This window comes from Schistocerca nitens, chromosome 7 (assembly GCF_023898315.1).
Source record: "Schistocerca nitens isolate TAMUIC-IGC-003100 chromosome 7, iqSchNite1.1, whole genome shotgun sequence".
NCBI lineage: Eukaryota > Metazoa > Arthropoda > Insecta > Orthoptera > Acrididae > Schistocerca > Schistocerca nitens.
In genome coordinates, this window is record NC_064620.1 from 173,959,377 (window position 1) to 173,979,316 (window position 19,940).

Here is a 19,940-nt window from a genome sequence, read left to right on the forward strand (position 1 = left end):
AGAATGGTTCGCACGCTGGCCTAGAATTGAAATCTGCAGCAATTTGGGGAAGGGTTGCACTTCTGTCATGTTGAACGATTCTCTTCAGTCGTCGTTTTTCCCGTTCTTGCAGGGTCTTTCTCCGGCCGCAGCGTTGTCGGAGATTTGATGTTTTACCAGATTCCTGATATTTACGGTACACTCGTGAAATGGTCGTACGGGGAAAATCCCCACTTCATCGATACTTAGGAGATGCTGTGCCCCATTGCTCGTGCGCCAACTATAGCATCACGTTCAAACTCACTTATATCTTGATAACATGCCATTGAAGCAGCAGTAATCGGTCTAACAACTACGCCAGACACTTCTTGTCTTATATTGACGTTGCCGACCGCAGCGCCGTATTCTGCCCGTTTACATATCTCTGTATGTGAGTACGCATGCGTGTGTCAGTTTCTTTGGCGCTTCAGTGTAAAATGAACATGTATTAGCTTTTCACTTATATCATCCAGATGTGGCGTGATGATGTTTCCTCAGTTTTGCAATTGTTGCCTAAGAATATAAGGTATCTCTAAACCATCTGAGTCAAAATGTAATTCCTAAATGGCTCAAATGGCTCTGAGCACTATGGGATTTAACAGCTGAGGTCATCAGTCCCCTGGACCTAGAACTACTTAAACCTAACTAACCTAAGGACATCACACACATCCATGCCCGAGGCAGGATTCGAACCTGCGACCGTAGCAGCAGCGCGGTTCCGGACTGAAGCGCCTAGAACCGCTCGGCCATGTAATTCCTAAATACCAGTTTCACATAGGGGCATAATAATGTGTGAGAACTATCCGCACTATGCACAAGGTGAAGATAAAATGCCGCACTTGGCGGTCGGCATGCAATTCCTCATCCAGATTCAAGACAAAAGTTTATCCAGAAAATTTCCTTCCCCATCCCTGACACCATCCGAGCTTGTGCTCCGTCTCTAATGACCACGATGTCGATTGGATGTTAAACCCAATCTTCCTTCCTTCCTTTCTTTAGGTTCATGTAGAGTGGCTTCTCGATGGAGTATGCAAACGATGAGTACGTCGATATGCTTCTGGTGCTGAACGCATCCAGTAACCAAGCTGCTGTTGCTCATGCGTATGCTGCACGGTACCCCCGAAGGCGAATAAGAATGCTTTTCGTCGCCTGGAGCAACGCCTTCGGGAAACCGATCGTCTTCATCCACAAGTACTGGACAGGTGTCGTCCAAGGACTGGTCGTACTCCACAAAAAAAGAATGCGATCCTTGAAACCGTTCACCAATCGCCTCGGCGAAGTACCCGTGATTGTTGCAAGGCAATTCCAGGTATCTCAATGACTGACTGTTGAAGTGTTGCACGATTAAGAGCTGCACCTATATCATAACACGTTAACTCACTACCAGAGGCCAGAAGACAGCATTCGACGAGTACAGTACTGTGAATGGTTTTTGTACTAAGTCTAAGATAACGAAGATTTTATAAATAACGTGATATGGACAAACGAATGTAGCTTCACTGGTGAAGGTATTTTCAACCTCCACAACAGCCATTATTGGTCGGAACATAACCCACATGTCACCCGTGAACGCGGCTTTCAGGGACGCTTTGATATAAACCCGTGGGCTAGAATCGTGGGAGGTGTGCTTTTGGGCCCTTACCTATTTCCGGACAAGTTGAAGGCGCCCCTGTATTGTACTTTCCTTTGCAATACTTTGCCTGACGTATTAGAAAACTTGTCGCTTGGTGTTCACCGACAGTTATGGTTTCAGCATGATGATGCAACGCCACAATTTGGAATGAATGTGCGTAACTATTTATATGAAGCGTTTTCAGGGAAATTAATTGGTTGTGGGGGTCCAATGTTTTGGCCACCACGTTCCCCACATTCCTCCACTAGATGTTTATTTGTGGGAACACTTAAAGGAACAAGTTTATAGTACCCCACCCATGGATGTACACGACCTAATAGATCGCGTGCATGCTGCTTTGGCAGTGGTGGATGCAAGTGTGTTGCAAAGGGTCCAGAAAGTATGATTTAGTGACAGGCGAATTGTTTTAAAATGCAAGGTGGTCGCTTTGCACATCTCTGGAGTGAACTTTGCTTGTACGTGTACGTTCCGGCTCTGTGAAGATAAACGTGGACATCAAACATATAGAATGAAGTTGTTGTGTGTCGCATACTGTGCAATCTAGTGAACCCTATCTATTTTTTGTACCTCGTTGGATACAGAGGATGTTACTGTATCGACTATTATTTTCTGTTGGCTTTATTTGTGCCATTGACGAAACAAAGTGGTCGTTTACATCTGTAAGGTAATGTTATGTCTTAGTGTTTAAATAAAGGTAACAGAAACAGAAATAAGTACACAAGATATAGCATTGTGGAGGTACAAATTGGATACAATTTGATCTTTAACTGAAAAAAAAAAAGATTGGCGCGAATGCGACTCGAATACCGTCGAGTCTGCATATCCGTTTCATATGGCATTGCCTTGTCTCACATTTTCTTAAAATATATTTTTAAGGACTCTTACCTTCCTAGCGCCCAAAGGGGGGGGGGGGGTGATCAAAAAATGGCTCTGAGCACTATGGGACTCAACTGCTGAGGTCATTAGTCCCCTAGAACTTAGAACTAGTTAAACCTAACTAACCTAAGGACATCACAAACATCCATGCCCGAGGCAGGATTCGAACCTGCGACCGTAGCGGTCTTGCGGTTCCAGACTGCAGCGCCTTTAACCGCACGGCCACTTCGGCCGGCTGGGGGTGATCATTTGTGGGAGGAAATATTATGTTGCCCGACTATTTTTGGAACATACGCTCTCGGACATTCAACAGCAAACTTATTCATGACGTGAAATGTTTTTCTTTAAATGTTTGCTATTGAAGTTTTACGATCACAGCTATACTCCAGACCTTTCCAAACGAATCCGTGACGAAATATTTTGCTCTTATTTGAATCTTTGGCTCTCTATTCTGGTAGACGGGCAAATTAAACTAACGTGGAAAATATTGCATGTACATTAAGACAGGCAACCTAACTTGTATCACTTGATGATCTAAATTTGGTTGCCTGTCTTAAGGAGCATGAAATATTTTGCAGGCGAATTTTATTCTGCCCACTCTGTGTTAATCCTACATGGTAAGAGTCTCAAACTGACACGCACTACTCAATAACCGGTCCAACGAGTGTTTAGTTAGCAATTTCTTTCGTCGATGAATTACGGTCCTTTACAGGGGCAACAGTCTGGATGATTGACTGATCTGGCCTTGTAACATTAACCAAAACGGCCTTGCTGTGCTGGTACTGCGAACGGCTGAAAACAAGGGGAAACTACAGCCGTAATTTTACCCGATGACATGCAGCTTTACTGTATGATTAAATGATGATGGCGTCCTCTTGGGTAAAATATTCCGGAGGTAAAATAGTCCCCCATTCGGATCTCCGGGCGGGGACTACTCAAGAGGACGTCGTTATCAGGAGAAAGAAAACTGGCGTTCTACGGATCGGAGCGTGGAATGTCAGATCCCTTAATCTGGCAGGTAGGTTAGAAAATTTAAAAAGGGAAATGGATAGGTTAAAATTAGATATAGTGGGAATTAGTGAAGTTCGGTGGCAGGAGGAACAAGACTTTTGGTCAGGTGATTACAGGGTTATAAACACAAAATCAAATAGGGGTAATGCAGGAGTGGGTTTAATAATGAATAAAAAAATAGGAGTGCGGGTTAGCTACTACAAACAGCATAGTGAACGCATTATTGTGGCCAAGATAGACACGAAGCCCACGCCTACTACAGTAGTACAAGTTTATATGCCAACTAGCTCTGCAGATGATGAAGAAATTGATGAAATGTATGACGAGATAAATAAATTATTCAGATAGTGAAGGGAGACGAAAATTTAATAGTCACGGGTGACTGGAATTCGTCAGTAGGAAAAGGGAGAGAAGGAAACATAGTAGGTGAATATGGATTGGGGGGAAGAAATGAAAGAGGAAGCCGCCTTGTAGAATTTTGCACAGAGCATAACTTAATCATAGCTAACACTTGGTTCAAGAATCATAAAAGAAGGTTGTATACCTGGAAGAATCCTGGAGATACTAAAAGGTATCAGATAGATTATATAATGGTAAGACAGAGATTTAGGAACCAGGTTTTAAATTGTAAGACATTTCCAGGGGCAGGTGTGGATTCTGACCACAATCTATTGGTTATGAACTGCAGATTGAAACTGAAGAAAGTGCAAAAAGGTGGGAATTTAAGGAGACGGGGCCTGGATAAACTGAAAAAACCAGAGGTTGTAGAGAGTTTCAGGAAGAGCATAAGGGAACAATTGACAGGAATGGGGGAAAGAAATACAGTAGAAGAAGAATGGGCAGCTCTGAGGGATGAAGTAGTGAAGGCAGCAGACGTAAAAAGTAGTGAAGGCAGCAGACGTAAAAAGACGAGGGCTAATAGAAATCCTTGGGTAACAGAAGAAATATTGAATTTAATTGACGAAAGGAGAAAATATAAAAATGCAGTAAATGAAGCAGGCAAAAAGGAATACAAACGTCTCAAAAATGAGATCGACAGGAAGTGCAAAATGGCTAAGCAGGGATAGCTAGAGGACAAATGTAAGGATGTAGAGGCTTGTCTCACTACGGGTAAGATAGATACTGCCTACAGGAAAATTAAAGAGACCTTTGGAGAGAAGAGAACCACTTGTATGAATATCAAGAGCTCAGATGGCAACCCAGTTCTAAGCAAAGAAGGGAAGGCAGAAAGGTGGAAGGAGTATATAGAGGGTTTATACAAGGGCGATGTACTTGAGGACAATATTATGGAAATGGAAGAGGATGTAGATGAAGATGAAATGGGAGATAAGATACTGCGTGAAGAGTTTGACAGAGCACTGAAAGGCCTGAGTCGAAACAAGGCCCCGGGAGTAGACAACATTCCATTAGAACTACTGATGGCCTTGGGAGAACCAGTCATGACAAAACTCTACCATCTGGTGAGCAAGATGTAGAGACAGGCGAAATACCCACAGATTTCAAGAAGAATATAATAATTCCAATCCCAAAGAAAGCAGGTGTTGACAGATGTGAAAATTACCGAACTATCAGTTTAATAAGTCACAGCTGCAAAATACTAACGCGAATTCTTTACAGACGAATGGGAAAACTGGTAGAAGCGGACCTCGGGGAAGATCAGTTTGGATTCCGTAGAAATGTTGGAACACGTGAGGCAATACTTACCTTACGACTTATCTTAGAAGAAAGATTAAGAAAAGGCAAACCTACGTTTCTAGCATTTGTAGACTTAGAGAAAGCTTTTGACAACGTTAACTGGAATACCCTCTTTCAAATACTGTAGGTGGCAGGGGTAAAATACAGGGAGCGAAAGGCTATTTACAATTTGTACAGAAACCAGATGGCAGTCATAAGAGTCGAGGGGCATGAAAGGGAAGCAGTGGTTGGGAAAGGAGTGAGACAGGGTTGTAGCCTCTCCCCGATGTTATTCAATCTGTATATTGAGCAAGCAGTAAAGGAAACAAAAGAAAAATTCGGAGTAGGTATTAAAATTCATGGAGAAGAAGTAAAAACTTTGAGGTTCGCCGATGACATTGTAATTCTGTCAGAGACAGCAAAGGACTTGGAAGAGCAGTTGAACGGAATGGACAGTGTCTTGAAAGGACGATATAAGATGAACATCAACAAAAGCAAAACGAGGATAATGGAATGTAGTCAAATTAAATCGGTTGATGCTGAGGGGATTAGATTAGGGAATGAGACACTTAAAGTAGTAAAGGAGTTTTGCTATTTAGGGAGTAAAATAACCGATGATGGTCGAAGTAGAGAGGATATAAAATGTAGACTGGCAATGGCAAGGAAAGCGTTTCTGAAGAAGAGAAATTTGTTAACATCGAGTATAGATTTAAGTGTCAGGAAGTCGTTTCTGAAAGTATTTGTATGGAGTGTAGCCATGATGGAAGTGAAACATGGACGATAACCAGTTTGGACAAGAAGAGAATAGAAGCTTTCGAAATGTGGTGCTACAGAAGAATGCTGAAGATAAGGTGGGTAGATCACGTAACTAATGAGGAGGTATTGAATAGGATTGGGGAGAAGAGAAGTTTGTGGCACAACTTGACTAGAAGAAGGGATCGGTTGGTAGGACATGTTTTGAGGCATCAAGGGATCACAAATTTAGCATTGGAGGGTAGCGTGGAGGGTAAAAATCGTAGAGGGAGACCAAGAGATGAATACACTAAGCAGATTCAGAAGGATGTAGGTTGCAGTAGGTACTGGGAGATGAAGAAGCTTGCACAGGATAGAGTAGCATGGAGAGCTGCATCAAACAGTCTCAGGACTGAAGACCGCAACAACAACAACAAGATATTTTCAGTGAATCTTGGTCTGGAGAAAAATTAATAGCCAAGGTCGCATTTAGTACTATTTATTCTTAATTTCCGATTTGAACTGTTAAGACTGTCATCTTCTGACTTTAAAAAAGTTGTTATTATAAGTCCTGGTCCCTTATGACTGTACCGCACATAACATGCTGACGTTATAGTAGGTATTATGTACGACATAACAGACAAGTTTGTTAAAAATAAAATCGATTTTCATTTTTATTCTTAACAAACATCTGTGGAATGTCGTACATAATATCCACTAGAATGTCAACATGGTACGTGCGGTATAGTCACAGTGAAACAGGACTTATAACAACACGTTTTTTAAAGATCAGAAGATGACAGTCTTAACTGTTCAAACCGGTAAATCAGGAATAAATAGTACTGAATGCGATCTTGACTATTAAATTTTCTCGAAAGCAGTTGTGGATCCGTCCTTCTTGTCTCTAATTGTGAGAAGTTTCAATCGAATCTTGATCTGGCATCTGGTTTTCCTACAAGTACTTTTATGTGTTCATCCAATTTTAGGTTACTCCAGACAATTACTTTCGGTTTCTGTACGGTTCTTTCCGTTTCCAGTCATATCATGAATAGTGTAATCGATCAGTAACAGGTAAAAATTAATGTAAATTCGCCCGTCTTTAAAAATATCGATGAGCGAAGCATCTTACTTTCACCGTCACACTTTAGCGAACGATCTTGACGAAAACCTTAGGAAATTCTGGCTCTATTCAATCACTCGAAGACTAGTCTGTGTTGGCGATAAAAAGACAGTAAAAGGAAAGCCGAAGTTTTAAATTTAGCCTTTAAAAAATCATTATGGCAGGACACCGAACTGATGAACCTTTTACAGACGCACAAACTCCCGTATGGAGAGAGAAACGGCATCCTTGGCGTTAGAAACCAGCTGAAAGAATTAAAGAGAAATAAGTAACCAATTCGGTTTTACAGAGAGTACTCTTCGCCACTGGGCCCTTACTTGGCTACATTTATCGCGAGTCTCACACCCAGAGGAAAAACCCAAGCGAGTGGATAAAAGCGCAGGTGTCTCTCCTGTGTAAGAAGCATAAAGGAATGGACCCGAAGAATTACATACCAATATCCTTAATGTTGGCTTGCTGCAGAATTCTTGAGCATATTCTGAGTTCGAATAAAATAAATTTCCTTGGGTAAGTAAAGTTTCTGTCCATAAATCAACACGGGGTCAGAAAGTTTCATGGCTGAAAGTTTTTGCAATAAATAGGACGTTTTGCATAGCATTTTCTGTTGTGTCATGTCCACTCGTCTCTTTTAGGGTGCCTAGGAAGCTGTTTTCTCGGACAGATAAAAAGATAAAAGCAAATCATATTAATGGATTTCATTAGAGTAATTGAACTGACAATACTTTGACTTAAAATGTCGTGTCGCAAGCAATTAGCGACATGCAAATAATCAATGTCTTACACCACACACAATGTCGATGCAAATAATGGAAATGGATCACAAGTCACGGCTATCGTAGTGCTCACTTCTAGTCTGGGTCTACTAGTGTCCCGCCGATGCTGGCTGGAGCGGCTCTTATATTCTCTTCGGCTAGAGGCCGCTCCTATCGGGGTGCGGGCCTTGGTAATGGGCTATTGGCTGACGTTGTCTCACAGCCTTCTCTCCTCTTGCGTTCTTCATCTTCGTGCCGGCGCTTGTCGTTACGGTGGAACATTTTCATCGATCTTTATAAACACTGCCCAACGGCAATTTGCCTTTAACGTCAATGCGCGACCATTGTTTTAACAACACGAAGAATATAAGAATTTCCTAAGCTACATTACTGGCCTTTAAATTGCTACACCACGAAGTTGACGTGCTACAGACGCGAAATTTAACCGACAGGAAGAAGATGCTGTGATATGAAAATGATTAGCTTTTCAGAGCATTCACACAAGGTTGGCGCCGGTGGTGACACCTACGACGTGCTGACATGAGGAAAGTTTCCAACCGATTTCTCATACACAAACACCAGTTGACCGGCGTTGCCTGGTGAAATGTTGTGATGCCTCGTGTAAGGAGGAGAAATGCGTACCATCAAGTTAACGACTTTGATAAAGGTCGGATTATAGCCTATCGCGATTGCGGTTTACCGTATCGTGACACTGCTGCTCGCGTTGGCCGAGATCCAATGACTGTTAGCAGAATATGGAATCGGTGGGTTCAGGAGGGTAATACGGAACGCCGTGCTGGGTCCAAACGGCCTCGTATCACTAGCAGTCGAGATGACAGGCATCTTACGCGCATGGCTGTAACGGTTCGTGCAGCAACGTCTCGATCCCTGAGACAACAGATGCGGACGTTTGCAAGACAACAACCATCTGCACGAACAGTTCGACGACGTTTGCAGCAACATGGACTATCAGCTCGGAGACCATGGCTGCGGTTACCCTTGATGCTGCATCACAGACAGGAGCTCCTGCGATGGTGTACTCAACGACGAAACCTGGGTGCACGAATGGCAAAACGTCATTTCTCGGATGAATCCAGGTTCTGTTTACAGCATCATGATGGTCGTATCCGTGTTTGGCGACATCGCGGTGAACGCACATTGGAAGCGTGTATTCGTCATCGCCATACTGGCGTATCACCCGGCGTGATGATATGGAGTGCTTTTGGTTACACGTCTCGGTCACCTCTTCTTCGCATTGACGGTACTTTGAACAGTGGACGTAACATTTCATATGTGTTACGACCCGTGGCTCTACCCTTCATTCGATCCCTGTGAAACCCTACATTTCAGCAGGATAATGCACGACCGCATGTTGCAGGTCATGTACGGGCCTTTCTGGATGTTCGACTGCTGCCCCGGGCCAGCACATTCTCCAGATCTCTCACCAATTGAAAACGTCTGGTCAATGGTGGCCAAGCAACTGGTTCGTCACAATACGCCAGTCACTACTCTTGATGAACTGTGGTATCATGTTGCATCTGCATGGGCAGCTGTAACTGTACACGCCATCCAAGCTCTGTTTGACTCAATGCCCAGGCGTATCAAGGCCGTTATTACGGCCAGAGGTGGTTGTTGTGGGTACTGATTTCTCAGGATCTATGCACCCAAATTGCGTGAAAATGTAATCACATGTCAGTTCTAGTATAATATATTTGTCCAATGAATACCCGTTTATCATCTGCATTTCTTCTTGGTGCAGCAATTTTAATGGCCAGTAGTGTATTTGGTCATTTACATAAACACCCAGCCATTGACGTTATTGCATAGAATTGTGGAGGAGTAATTAGTTATGACAGTATTGTCCAGGAAATAATGTTATTTCCTACTTTAATTTTGTAGTATCATACAGAGATCGTTTTGCCACACCAAAGTTGGCAACGCGAATCAATATCGCTGACATTAGCGAGGGTTCGCTGGAATCCACAACGGCGAACTGGAGGCGCTCCTGAAGACCACGCCTCCCCTCTCAGCTCTCATGCTGATGTCAGTACAATGTCGAGCCAGCAAGAGCTCTTCCCGCTGCGTGACCTCATCTGGAAGAGTCAACACGACGGTACAGGACCAACATGGTAATTAAAGTTTATGATGGACTTGTTCATTTAAGAACAGTTTGGCAAACATGTTCATAAGATCGGTGCATAAGAAAAGGCCATGTCATGATCCAAAGAATAGTAGGGGAGTGATAGCAATCCCTTTCGTTGGAAGTCTGTATTCGAAGGTACTGAAAGATCTGGCAGAGAAAGAAACGACTCACAAGCAGCGAGAATAGCAAGAGGGATTCATAGCTGGAAGATCTGTAATGGACCCATTTTCGCATGAAACTAATATGTGGAAAACGAATAAATATTGGAGGCACATGTTGCATTGCTTGACCTGGAGAAAGTATACTATAATGTATCCACCAACAAACTGTGGGAAAAGTTGAAAGAGACAGAATTAGATGAAATTATAAATGAAAATAACACAGCGAGAGTAAGGAATCGGAATAGTTTGACAGAAAAATTGGAGGTGAATAGGGGCTGCGACAGGGATTTGGGCTGCCATCGACCCTCTTTAAGCTGTATCTAGACAAACCATGCAGACTTGGCATAGAAAATGCCAGGTTATGGGAGTGTCAGTAGAGAACAGCAAGATATTTAGCCTGCATTTTCCAGTTAACCAGACTGTGTTAGCAGAAGATGAAGGTGATAAGAGCTATGTGATAAGAAAGCTTAACCCTTTAACTGCTGTGGACGTCCAGAGCAGTTAAAGGGTTAAATAGAAGTGTTATAAGGCTGGTCTGAAGATGAACACGAAGAAGTGTGAGTACTTGGGCTTTGGAACGGAAAAATTAAGTAATTTGGAGGTAGATGGAGAAGCAACTGTAGGCATGGAAAAGCCAAAATATATTGGGCTATTATTTAATCAACGGGGCACTAGTAATAATGAATTCGCTTGCAGGATTAATAAAGGACGAGCTGTAACAAGGGCAATCAATTCTGTTCTGTGGAAAAAAAGATAAAAAGAACAGCGGAGTAGAGAATGTATAAGACAATAGTCTAGAGTGTAGCTTTGTACAGAGCAGAAGCCTGGGACGCTGTTGAGGTGTGGCCATGTGAACAGGATGAATGAAGATAGGATACCAAATAGGTTACTACGATGGATACCATCCCAGCGGAAGACGCAAGTGGCAAAATGATGTGGAGGAGGCAATGCAAGCAAGGAATATGAATGTTGAGGAAAGTCAAGACAGTAGAAGATGGCGACTAAGGGTGGAGAAGCGGCGCCAGCTGTAGATAATCCGCAAGAAGAAGAAGGGGGGAGAACAATTTGTCTATTAGTGCATCAAGTGATCCTTTGCTAGTCCATGACTGTTGTAAATTATACAGTACTGCTGTGGCAAAGATGGGCCTTCTCCTAGAGCAACCAAAGAACCCACAGTTATGTCTGGATGGAAGTATGGTAGTTTCGCTTTCTCACAACTTCATTGTCCATAAGATGTACAAAAACCTTCCACTTGAATCAGTCTAGCTATTAATGAAAACGGGATAAAAATCCCTACAAGTAGTGACTGAGATTAGTCGTAACATACAAACAGAATATCGCGGTGGTGGTCTTTAATTTATATGTACAGATAGTTTAAAAAAAAAAAAACAGGTTTTCGTAGGTCACGAAGAGTTTGTAAGACGGGGGTGCTGGTGGAGACTCACCCCGCTGAGCTCGAGCAGGTCGTCGACCTCGAGGAAGCGGTAGACGGTGTGGCGGTACTGGTCGAGCTGCGACTTCTTGAGCTTGGCGCGGTCGTAGTCCTCGCAGCTGATGGCGTGCCGCTTCTCCAGCTCCAGCTTGCTGAGCCGCTCGCCCGCCACGCGGAGGTCCGCCATGGCCAGCTTCAGCCGGCGCGCGTACTCGAACCTCTCGTCTGCCGGCACACAACACACGCGCCTCCAGTCTCACTCAAACTGTGGTGCACAGCAAACTAGTAGTAGAGTGCGCACGAAATAAGTTGGCCGCTACCTGTTCAATGGCGTAGGGGATACGGGGATAGGGGGGTAGGGGGGGGGGGGCGACAAAGCCGAGGTGGGTTTCTTCTGTCAGAGATCACCGCGCAGTAGGGGAGGTACAATTCGACAGCTGAAGCCTATGTACAAGCAGAGCTTCTAAGATACAGCTAACGAATGTGCAAACAATCGAATTAACAGATCAGGGCAGTAGCATTAATTCAGTGTGTGACAAAAAAGCACCTGGAAGGGAAAGAGAAAACGAAATGAAACTTCACAGATTGAGAGGGTCTGTGGTGCTAATTCAGTATTACAAAATCGAGTCCAGAACATGGCAATATGAGCCCACTTACCAGTATGATCTAGTGCCCCCTTTGCTCTGGATTAATGCAATGATTAGGTTGTGATGGGTATCATGAACCGGTTGTATCTTTTCCTCAGTAATCTGTCCCATAATTGTTGCAACTGGTCCTTGATATCGTGGATGCTGGCACTGGGACAGAGCTGACGTCTGAACTGGTTCCATATGTCTTAATGTCTTGCTGGCCACAGGTGTGCTTCAACGCCACACAGACAGTTCGTAGAGACGCATGCTACATGTGGATGTGCGTTGTTGTGTTGATAAGTGACAGCCCGCATCTCGTGGTCGTGCGGTAGCGTTCTCGCTTCCCACGCCCGGGTTCCCGGGTTCGATTCCCGGCGGGGTCAGGGATTTTCTCTGCCTCGTGATGGCTGGGTGTTGTGTGCTGTCCTTAGGTTAGTTAGGTTTAAGTAGTTCTAAGTTCTAGGGGACTGATGACCATAGATGTTAAGTCCCATAGTGCTCAGAGCCATTTGAACCATTTGATAAGTGAACCACGATTCTGTCGTATGGAAGGTAACACATGAGCATGAAGGATGTCCATGACGTTCGGTTGTGTCGTCAGAGTTCCCTCAGTCGCTACCAGCCGTGACACGAAGCCATACCTGATGGCTCCCCACACCATGACACCAAGGGTAACACCGTCGCGCCTCTCCAAAAGATCAAGAATGACTGGATGTCTCCCCAGGTCTCCACCATACTCGCCGACGATGGTCATCCAGGGTAGTGTAGAGCCCCAATTCATCGCTGAATACAGTGCAATACCTTTTATCACCAGTCCATGGTTCGCAGTCACGGAACCTCTCCAAATGCAATCATTCGTGCTGTGTTGTGAATGGCAGCCTATGCATCGGTCGGTAATTCCCTAGGCAGCTGAAGGGGCCACTGCCGTAACCAAATGCCCTACAAATCTCGATACTGCACGATTTGACCAGCTGGCCAAATGTAGCGATAAAATGAGACTCCTTTGAAACACTGTCAGGTTCTAATAACGCTGTCCCACACAAGTACACGTATACTCTGTGTCCTTCATAGTGACCGCTATCCCGTCCTGTAGTAGTCAGACATGGTTTGTTGGGTCCTTGACAAGTATGGCTGCCCTCACTTTTCCACGCATTCCAACATCAGGCCACTGACACATCCGGAAGCCCAACAAATCTCATATTCCATGATTCGGCCAGCTGATGCCTCACACGAGTATGCAGCACCTCCGTGTCCTTCTCACTGATCAGGCAACATCTGACGCTATTCACGACCTTTATATGCCCTACCAGGCCTGGTAACAAAACTAAACACGGACAAAACTAATGCATTCTGGTGGCTGTACTATCTGTCCCGGAGAATTGCAGCTCTATTCCTTGACATATCGGCCGATGGAGTTCTGTGCACAAAGTTACATTTAAGATCGGCCATGTCTTCTGGCTGCTTCACATTTTTTGTCGGGCAGTGCAATTTGACAAGTCGGTAGTCACTGACTAGGATACGAAATAAGAAAATCAGCACATGTGCAACTGAAATGGTCACTTCTAACAGTTGATATGCACTACTTAGCTGGCTATTCAAGCTCAAGGCGGCCGAAAGAGGTAAACTCGTCCAACGCTAAGAACGAGAATGCCTTTCTGTGCATGGGTCAAGTAATTTTGCACGAGCTCTACCAAGTAACTCACCAGGCCGCAGGAAAACTGATAAGGGGGTCTTGGAAGGAAGAAGGAAGAATAGATCTTTACCTCCCATCGACTACATGGTTATTAGAGATGAGTACAAATTCGGAATGGCAAAGGATGGGGAAGCAAATCGGCCGTATTCTTTCCTTAGGAACTGTTCTGGCATTTGATTTAAGCAATGTAGGGTACCCACACAAAACCTAAATCAGGATGGAGATTTGAACCGCCAGTATCCCAACGTGGAATTAATGAAGAGTAACTTTACTGAAGGGCCCACCCAGAATTGGACACTTCTCTTTGTGGCAATAGTAACACAATGAAGGATACAAATAAATGACACGACACATTTAAGAAACTGAACGAAGTACAGAGTTACCCAATGGTTAAGCTTTGTTAAATTTAAAACATCTTTGATCACAAACCAATTTCCTTTTATACACTACTGGCCTTTAAAATTGCTACACCACGAAGAAGACGTGCTACAGACGCGAAATTTAACCGACAGGAAGAAGATGCTGTGATATGCAAATGATTAGCTTTTCAGGGCATTCACACAAGGTTGGCACTGATGGCGACACCCACAACGTGCTGACATGAGGAAAGTTTCCAACCGATTTCTCACACACAAACAGCAGTTAACCGGCGATGCCTGGTGAAACGTTATTGTGATACCTCGTGTAAGGAGGAGAAATGCGTACCATCACGTTTCCGACTTTGATAAAGGTCGGATTGTAGCCTATCGCGATTGCGCTTTATCGTATCGCGACTTTGCTGCACGCGTTGGTCGAGATCCAATGACTGTGAGCAGAATATGGAATCAGTGGGTTCAGGAGCGTAATACGGAACGCCGCGCTGGATCTCAACGGCCTCGTATCACTAGCAGTCAAGATGACAGGCATCTTATACGCATGGCTGTAACGGATCGTGCAGCCACGTCTCGATCCCTGAGTCAACAGATGCCGACGTTTGCAAGACAACAACCATCTGCACGAACAGTTCGACGACGTTTGCAGCAACATGGACTATCAGCTCGGAGACCATGGCTGCGGTTACCCTTGACGCTGCATCACAGACAGGAGCGCCTGCGATGGTGTACTCAACGACGAACCTGGGTGCACGAATGGCAAAACGTCATTTTTTCGGATGAATCCAGGTTCTGTTTACAGCATCATGATGGTCGCATACGTGTTTGGCGACATCGCGGTGTACCCACATTGGAAGCGTGTATTCGTCATCGCCATATTGGCGTATCACCCGGCGTGATGGTATGGGGTGCCATTGGTTACACGTCTCGGTCACCTCTTCTTCGCATTGACGGTACTTTGAACAGTAGACGTTACATTTCAGATGTGTTACGACCCGTGGCTCTACCCTTCATTCTATCCCTGCGAAACCCTACATTTCAGCAGGATAATGCACGACCGCATGTTGCAAGTCCTGTACGGGCCTTCCTGGATACAGAAAATGTTCGACTGCTGTCCTGGCCAGCACATTCTCTAGATCTCTCTCCAACTGAAGACGTTTGGTCAATGGTGGCCAAGCAACTGGCTCGTCACAATACACCAGTCACTACTCTTGATGAACTGTGGTATCGTGTTGAAGCTGCATGGGCAGCCGTACCTGTACACGTCATCCAAGCTCTGTTTGACTCAATGCCCAGGCGTATCAAGGCCGTTATTACGGCCAGAGGTGGCTGTTGTGGGTACTGATTTCTCAGGATCTATGCACCCAAATTGCGTGAAAATGTAATAACATGTCAGTTCTAGTATAATATGTTTGTCCAATTAATACCCGCCCATCATCTGCATTTCTTCTTGGTGTAGCAGTAGTGTATTATACCTGGTACCTATATCCTATAAGATGGTCATTACATATGTCTCGATTAAGCAAGAAGAATGTGCTCCGTCTTTTGATTTCTTCAAATGCCGGATGTAGCACCATCTTTATGAAGGACACAGCGATTCAGGATATTCAAGGCAGATAAGATATACAAATTTACATTTGCAGAGAGGTAGGTCTTACATATGCCGAGAAGCTGCTCATCGACGGTCTTGTCACTTAAACCTATATGTTCCCACGCTTGATGTAAATATGAAATGAAACATTAATTTCCATCGAGGACTAAAAGATAACAATGGACCCTCATTGACTCTGCTCAGCGCAGACAACGTACAAGGTACTTTTGTGTAATAAACAAAAACTCGGTCAGACAGTGAAGATATGAAACTCAGTGCACACACTCGCTATCTGTCTACATCTAGTAAATGTATGTAGAAGAAGGAATAAGTACTATAAAGCGGTACACGGAGGAAAATAAATACTTCTTTTTTCTTTATTTTTATGTCTTCAACCACTCACCTGTATTTATTGGTTTCCATTTTCAGTATTATAGGTTTCGAATCCATAAGACTCCATATTCAGGAACAAGGAACGTGGAAATCGGTACATACCCATAACATATGTCATCTGAACATGAGGAACTGCTCATCCTTCCATGTCATCAGTAAGAAGTTCTTAGCGGCGGATTCCCACCATTTTCTGTCACTGTGGGAGCGACAAGGCATAACGATGGTGTCTAAAACACATTTTATTTTTGTTCAGCGTTTGCTACGCTGTGTGACAATGCGTTAAGGCATACAAGCAGGCAGGCATTCAAATGAAAAAAATAATTATTCCCGTAAGTAAATGGTACCCTTATCATTTTGCTTTCAAGCGGGTATGCAAGAGGTTTGAATCAGGATCTCTGTTGTTTATCAGATATACTGTATTTTTTCCTTCAGAATCAGCATTTGGAAGATGATACCGCTGTCATAAAACAGACAGACATTAAAAACCACGATGTTATTACGGCAACCAAAGTCGCCAAAGGCAGAAAGTTTGTCCAGAGGGCTAGAAGAGTGTTTGCGTTTGATAGGGATGTTAACCATTTAACAGCGTACTCTAAAGGCGAACTGTGAACATTTTGTTCAAATCTTACAAACGAAGAAGCCTTGTCACAAAAAGTTTTGATCACCTACCCAATGATACAAAATGTCGGACAGCCCGCAAAATTAATTTTAAAACAAACTGAAAAAGTTTCTCCTTGATAATCCCTTCATTTTCGTAGAAGGATTTCTATTTATGTAACATTTTAAAATTAGTTAAGGATTGCTAATGTAGATGAAAAATAAAACCCGTTAATGATCTTCATGAAGCCATATCTAAATATGAACGTATAATATGAATGGAAAAGAACTCGTTTGTCATCACTACGATTAGTCGTACAAATGATCCACGGAACATGAAACAACTACACTGAACTGAGGGGTGTCAGTATCAATGTTTGAAAGTTGAAACGTATTGTGTTAAGTCTCCTCCGTGTGCAGTATAACATGACCTCTTTATGGTTGTTTCTCTCACTGCTCTTTGTGACAGGAAGAGATTTTGGTACAGGGTGACTGTCTGCGGAAAACATTGAGCTGGCTGCGCAAGCCAGGTGGCCTCTTCTTTGACTGGTGAAGCGCGCCGCTACAGGTCGGTCACGTGGGAGAGGGGAGGGAGAAAGGTCCCCGCTATCGACGTGTGTCCTACATGTGTGCTCTTCAAATCTTCCCCTACGTCCATACAGGATGTTAAAACAGAGGCCGTGCTTGTAACTTGTTCTTGTGCCGATGGGGGAGGGCCAGGTGATGACAAGCATTCAGGTCTAGGAGGAGGTGGGTCAGAGTTTCTTAGTTTCCATCCCTCCTCTCAACTCCCCCTCCCCAGACTCCAAATGTAACTTGCCGTCTCCACCACATTTAACGTGCCACATATGCCTAAAATTATAATAATAACAATAATCATAATAAAGCATTTTAAAGAAAACTGTGAAGAAACACTAGAACAAAGAGCTTAAAAAAAGGAGGAAATGGAAACGTTCAAAAAAAGAGTAACATTTAGAAGAATTCAGAGCAAAGAAAACGAACGTCAAAAATAATCCGGAAAATCAAAAGAACTTATGAAGAACCTCAGCTTATAGAAATACAAGAAAATTTAATAAAAATAATTCTAGAAATTTTTACGAAACTTTTAAAAACGTTGTTAAATGATATTAAGCACCAAGTATTTTTTCAAAGATGAAAATGGCAAAACAGGATTAAATAACAAAGAACTTTGTGAAATACTGTCAAAATTTTCAGCCAGGTTCTTAAAGTATCAGTTCCAAGGGTTAAACTGGAATTTTCAGCACTATCACAAAATCTGGACGAAGATTTCCCACCAACAGATGACGAAATTTATGAAGATATCAAATCACTCAAAAACAACAAAGCAAGTGAAGAAGACTTTATTATAGAAGAATACTGAAATTGTCACAATCAACAACTGTGTTTTGAGAACATCTGGAGAACTGGAAAGGTTCAAGAAAAGTGGAAAATAGGGTTAAACCACCCGTTACGTAAAAAGGGAGACGAATAAAATGTCAACAGTTACAGAGGAGTGTCACTTCTGCCAGCTGCACAAAATATTATGAAGAATTCTCCTCGACAGATTTATACAAACTTTAGACAAACAGCTGGGAGGGTATCAGGGAGGTTTTCGAAAGTGAATATCATACACAGAACATATTTTTAACTTAAAGCAATAATTTTCCACATAATGTTAACCAGCAAACCTATAATAGTATCGTTTATTGATTTCTAAAAAGCATTTGATTCAGTAGACAGAGTAACAATAGACAAAATCATGAGAGAATTCGGTGTTAAAGCAAACATAGTTCGGGAAACTCTTAAAAATACGAAATCTGAAGTTAAATTGATGGAAAAAGTTTCTCAGCCATTTGAAGTAAAAGCCGGTGTTAGCCAAGAGGATTGTTTATCACCTTTACTGTTTAACTGCGTTCTAGAAAATATTGTAAGAACCTGGAATATGTGGCTAAAGAATAACAAGATTGAATCAAAAGTCCTACGAAGGAGAACAATTGGAATTAAGATAAACTGCCTGGCTTTTGCAGATGATTTTGCAATACTTTCAGAAAATTTGACAAAAACTTATTAAAATAAATCTTCTGGAAGAAATAGCAAATAGAACAGGTCTCAAAATTTCAGCTGTGAAATCAAAATTCATGACAAACTTATTAAGCGTACCAAAATTCATAGAAACACAGATAGGTGAAACAGAGTGAGTAAGTAAATTCAAATATCTTGGAAAAAGTATAAAACAGAGTGGACTAGAAAAATTTGCAGCATATGTAAGAGTTAACAAAATGGAGAGAGCATATGGTTTGACAAAGAATATTTTCGACAGCAAACGCATAACTAGAAAACGGAAACTAAAATACTATAGCACAATGGTACGACCAGATTATTTACATGGTTGTGAATGCCTAACAGTGAACTATTTGCTCGCACTATAGAGGTACTTGAAAGACGGATGGTTAGAAAAATAATGTGTGAAATGTAAACTACAGATCGCTGGAAAATGAGAAGTAATAAGGAGATTTACAAAAATATAGAGAAAATATCATAAGTAATGGCTAAACGAAGATTAGCCTTTTTTGGACACCTCTACCGTTTGAATGAGAACAGGCTCACGAAACAAACATTCCTGTATTTCTGGAAGAAGAAATCGACAATAGCCTGGATCACAGAAATAAGGAAAGACCTAGAAGGCAACAGTATCAAAAAATCAGAAGTACCAGACAGAAATCTTTTAAAGATTAAAATATTAAATTTAGAATGCTTCCAGTGTCGAAGAAATAAGAAATCAGGAACAACATGGACAGACGAAAGTAAAAGACATCATGGAGAGAAGATGAAGGAGTACTGGAAAAATAGAAAACGACAAGGACAGAAGAGGAGCTGGGGTAGTTACGTGACCCTAGTTGGTCAATACGAATATTAAAAAAAGCTTATATAAGCTTTAATATAATGACAAATTGTTTACATCAGTAACTACATCGCTTTTACAGAACTTCCAAGAAATTCCACTTCAGAGAAGTACAGCATTTGTGAAGCATTCGTCCAATAATTAGAGAAAAATGGTTCAAATGGCTCTGAGCACTATGGGACTTAACTTCTTTGGTCATCAGTCCCCTAGAA

General features: G+C 42.7%; 1 protein-coding gene across 1 annotated transcript in view; it reads right to left on the reverse strand.

The window, feature by feature from the left end:
* LOC126194895 (centrosomal protein of 104 kDa) overlaps positions 1-19,940 on the reverse strand; it is a 461,734-nt gene that overhangs the window by 143,552 nt on the left and 298,242 nt on the right. The window contains exon 5 of the mRNA XM_049933248.1: positions 11,566-11,777. Within this exon, the coding sequence (XP_049789205.1) occupies positions 11,566-11,777 (212 nt within the window). The remainder of the gene's footprint in view (positions 1-11,565; positions 11,778-19,940) is intronic.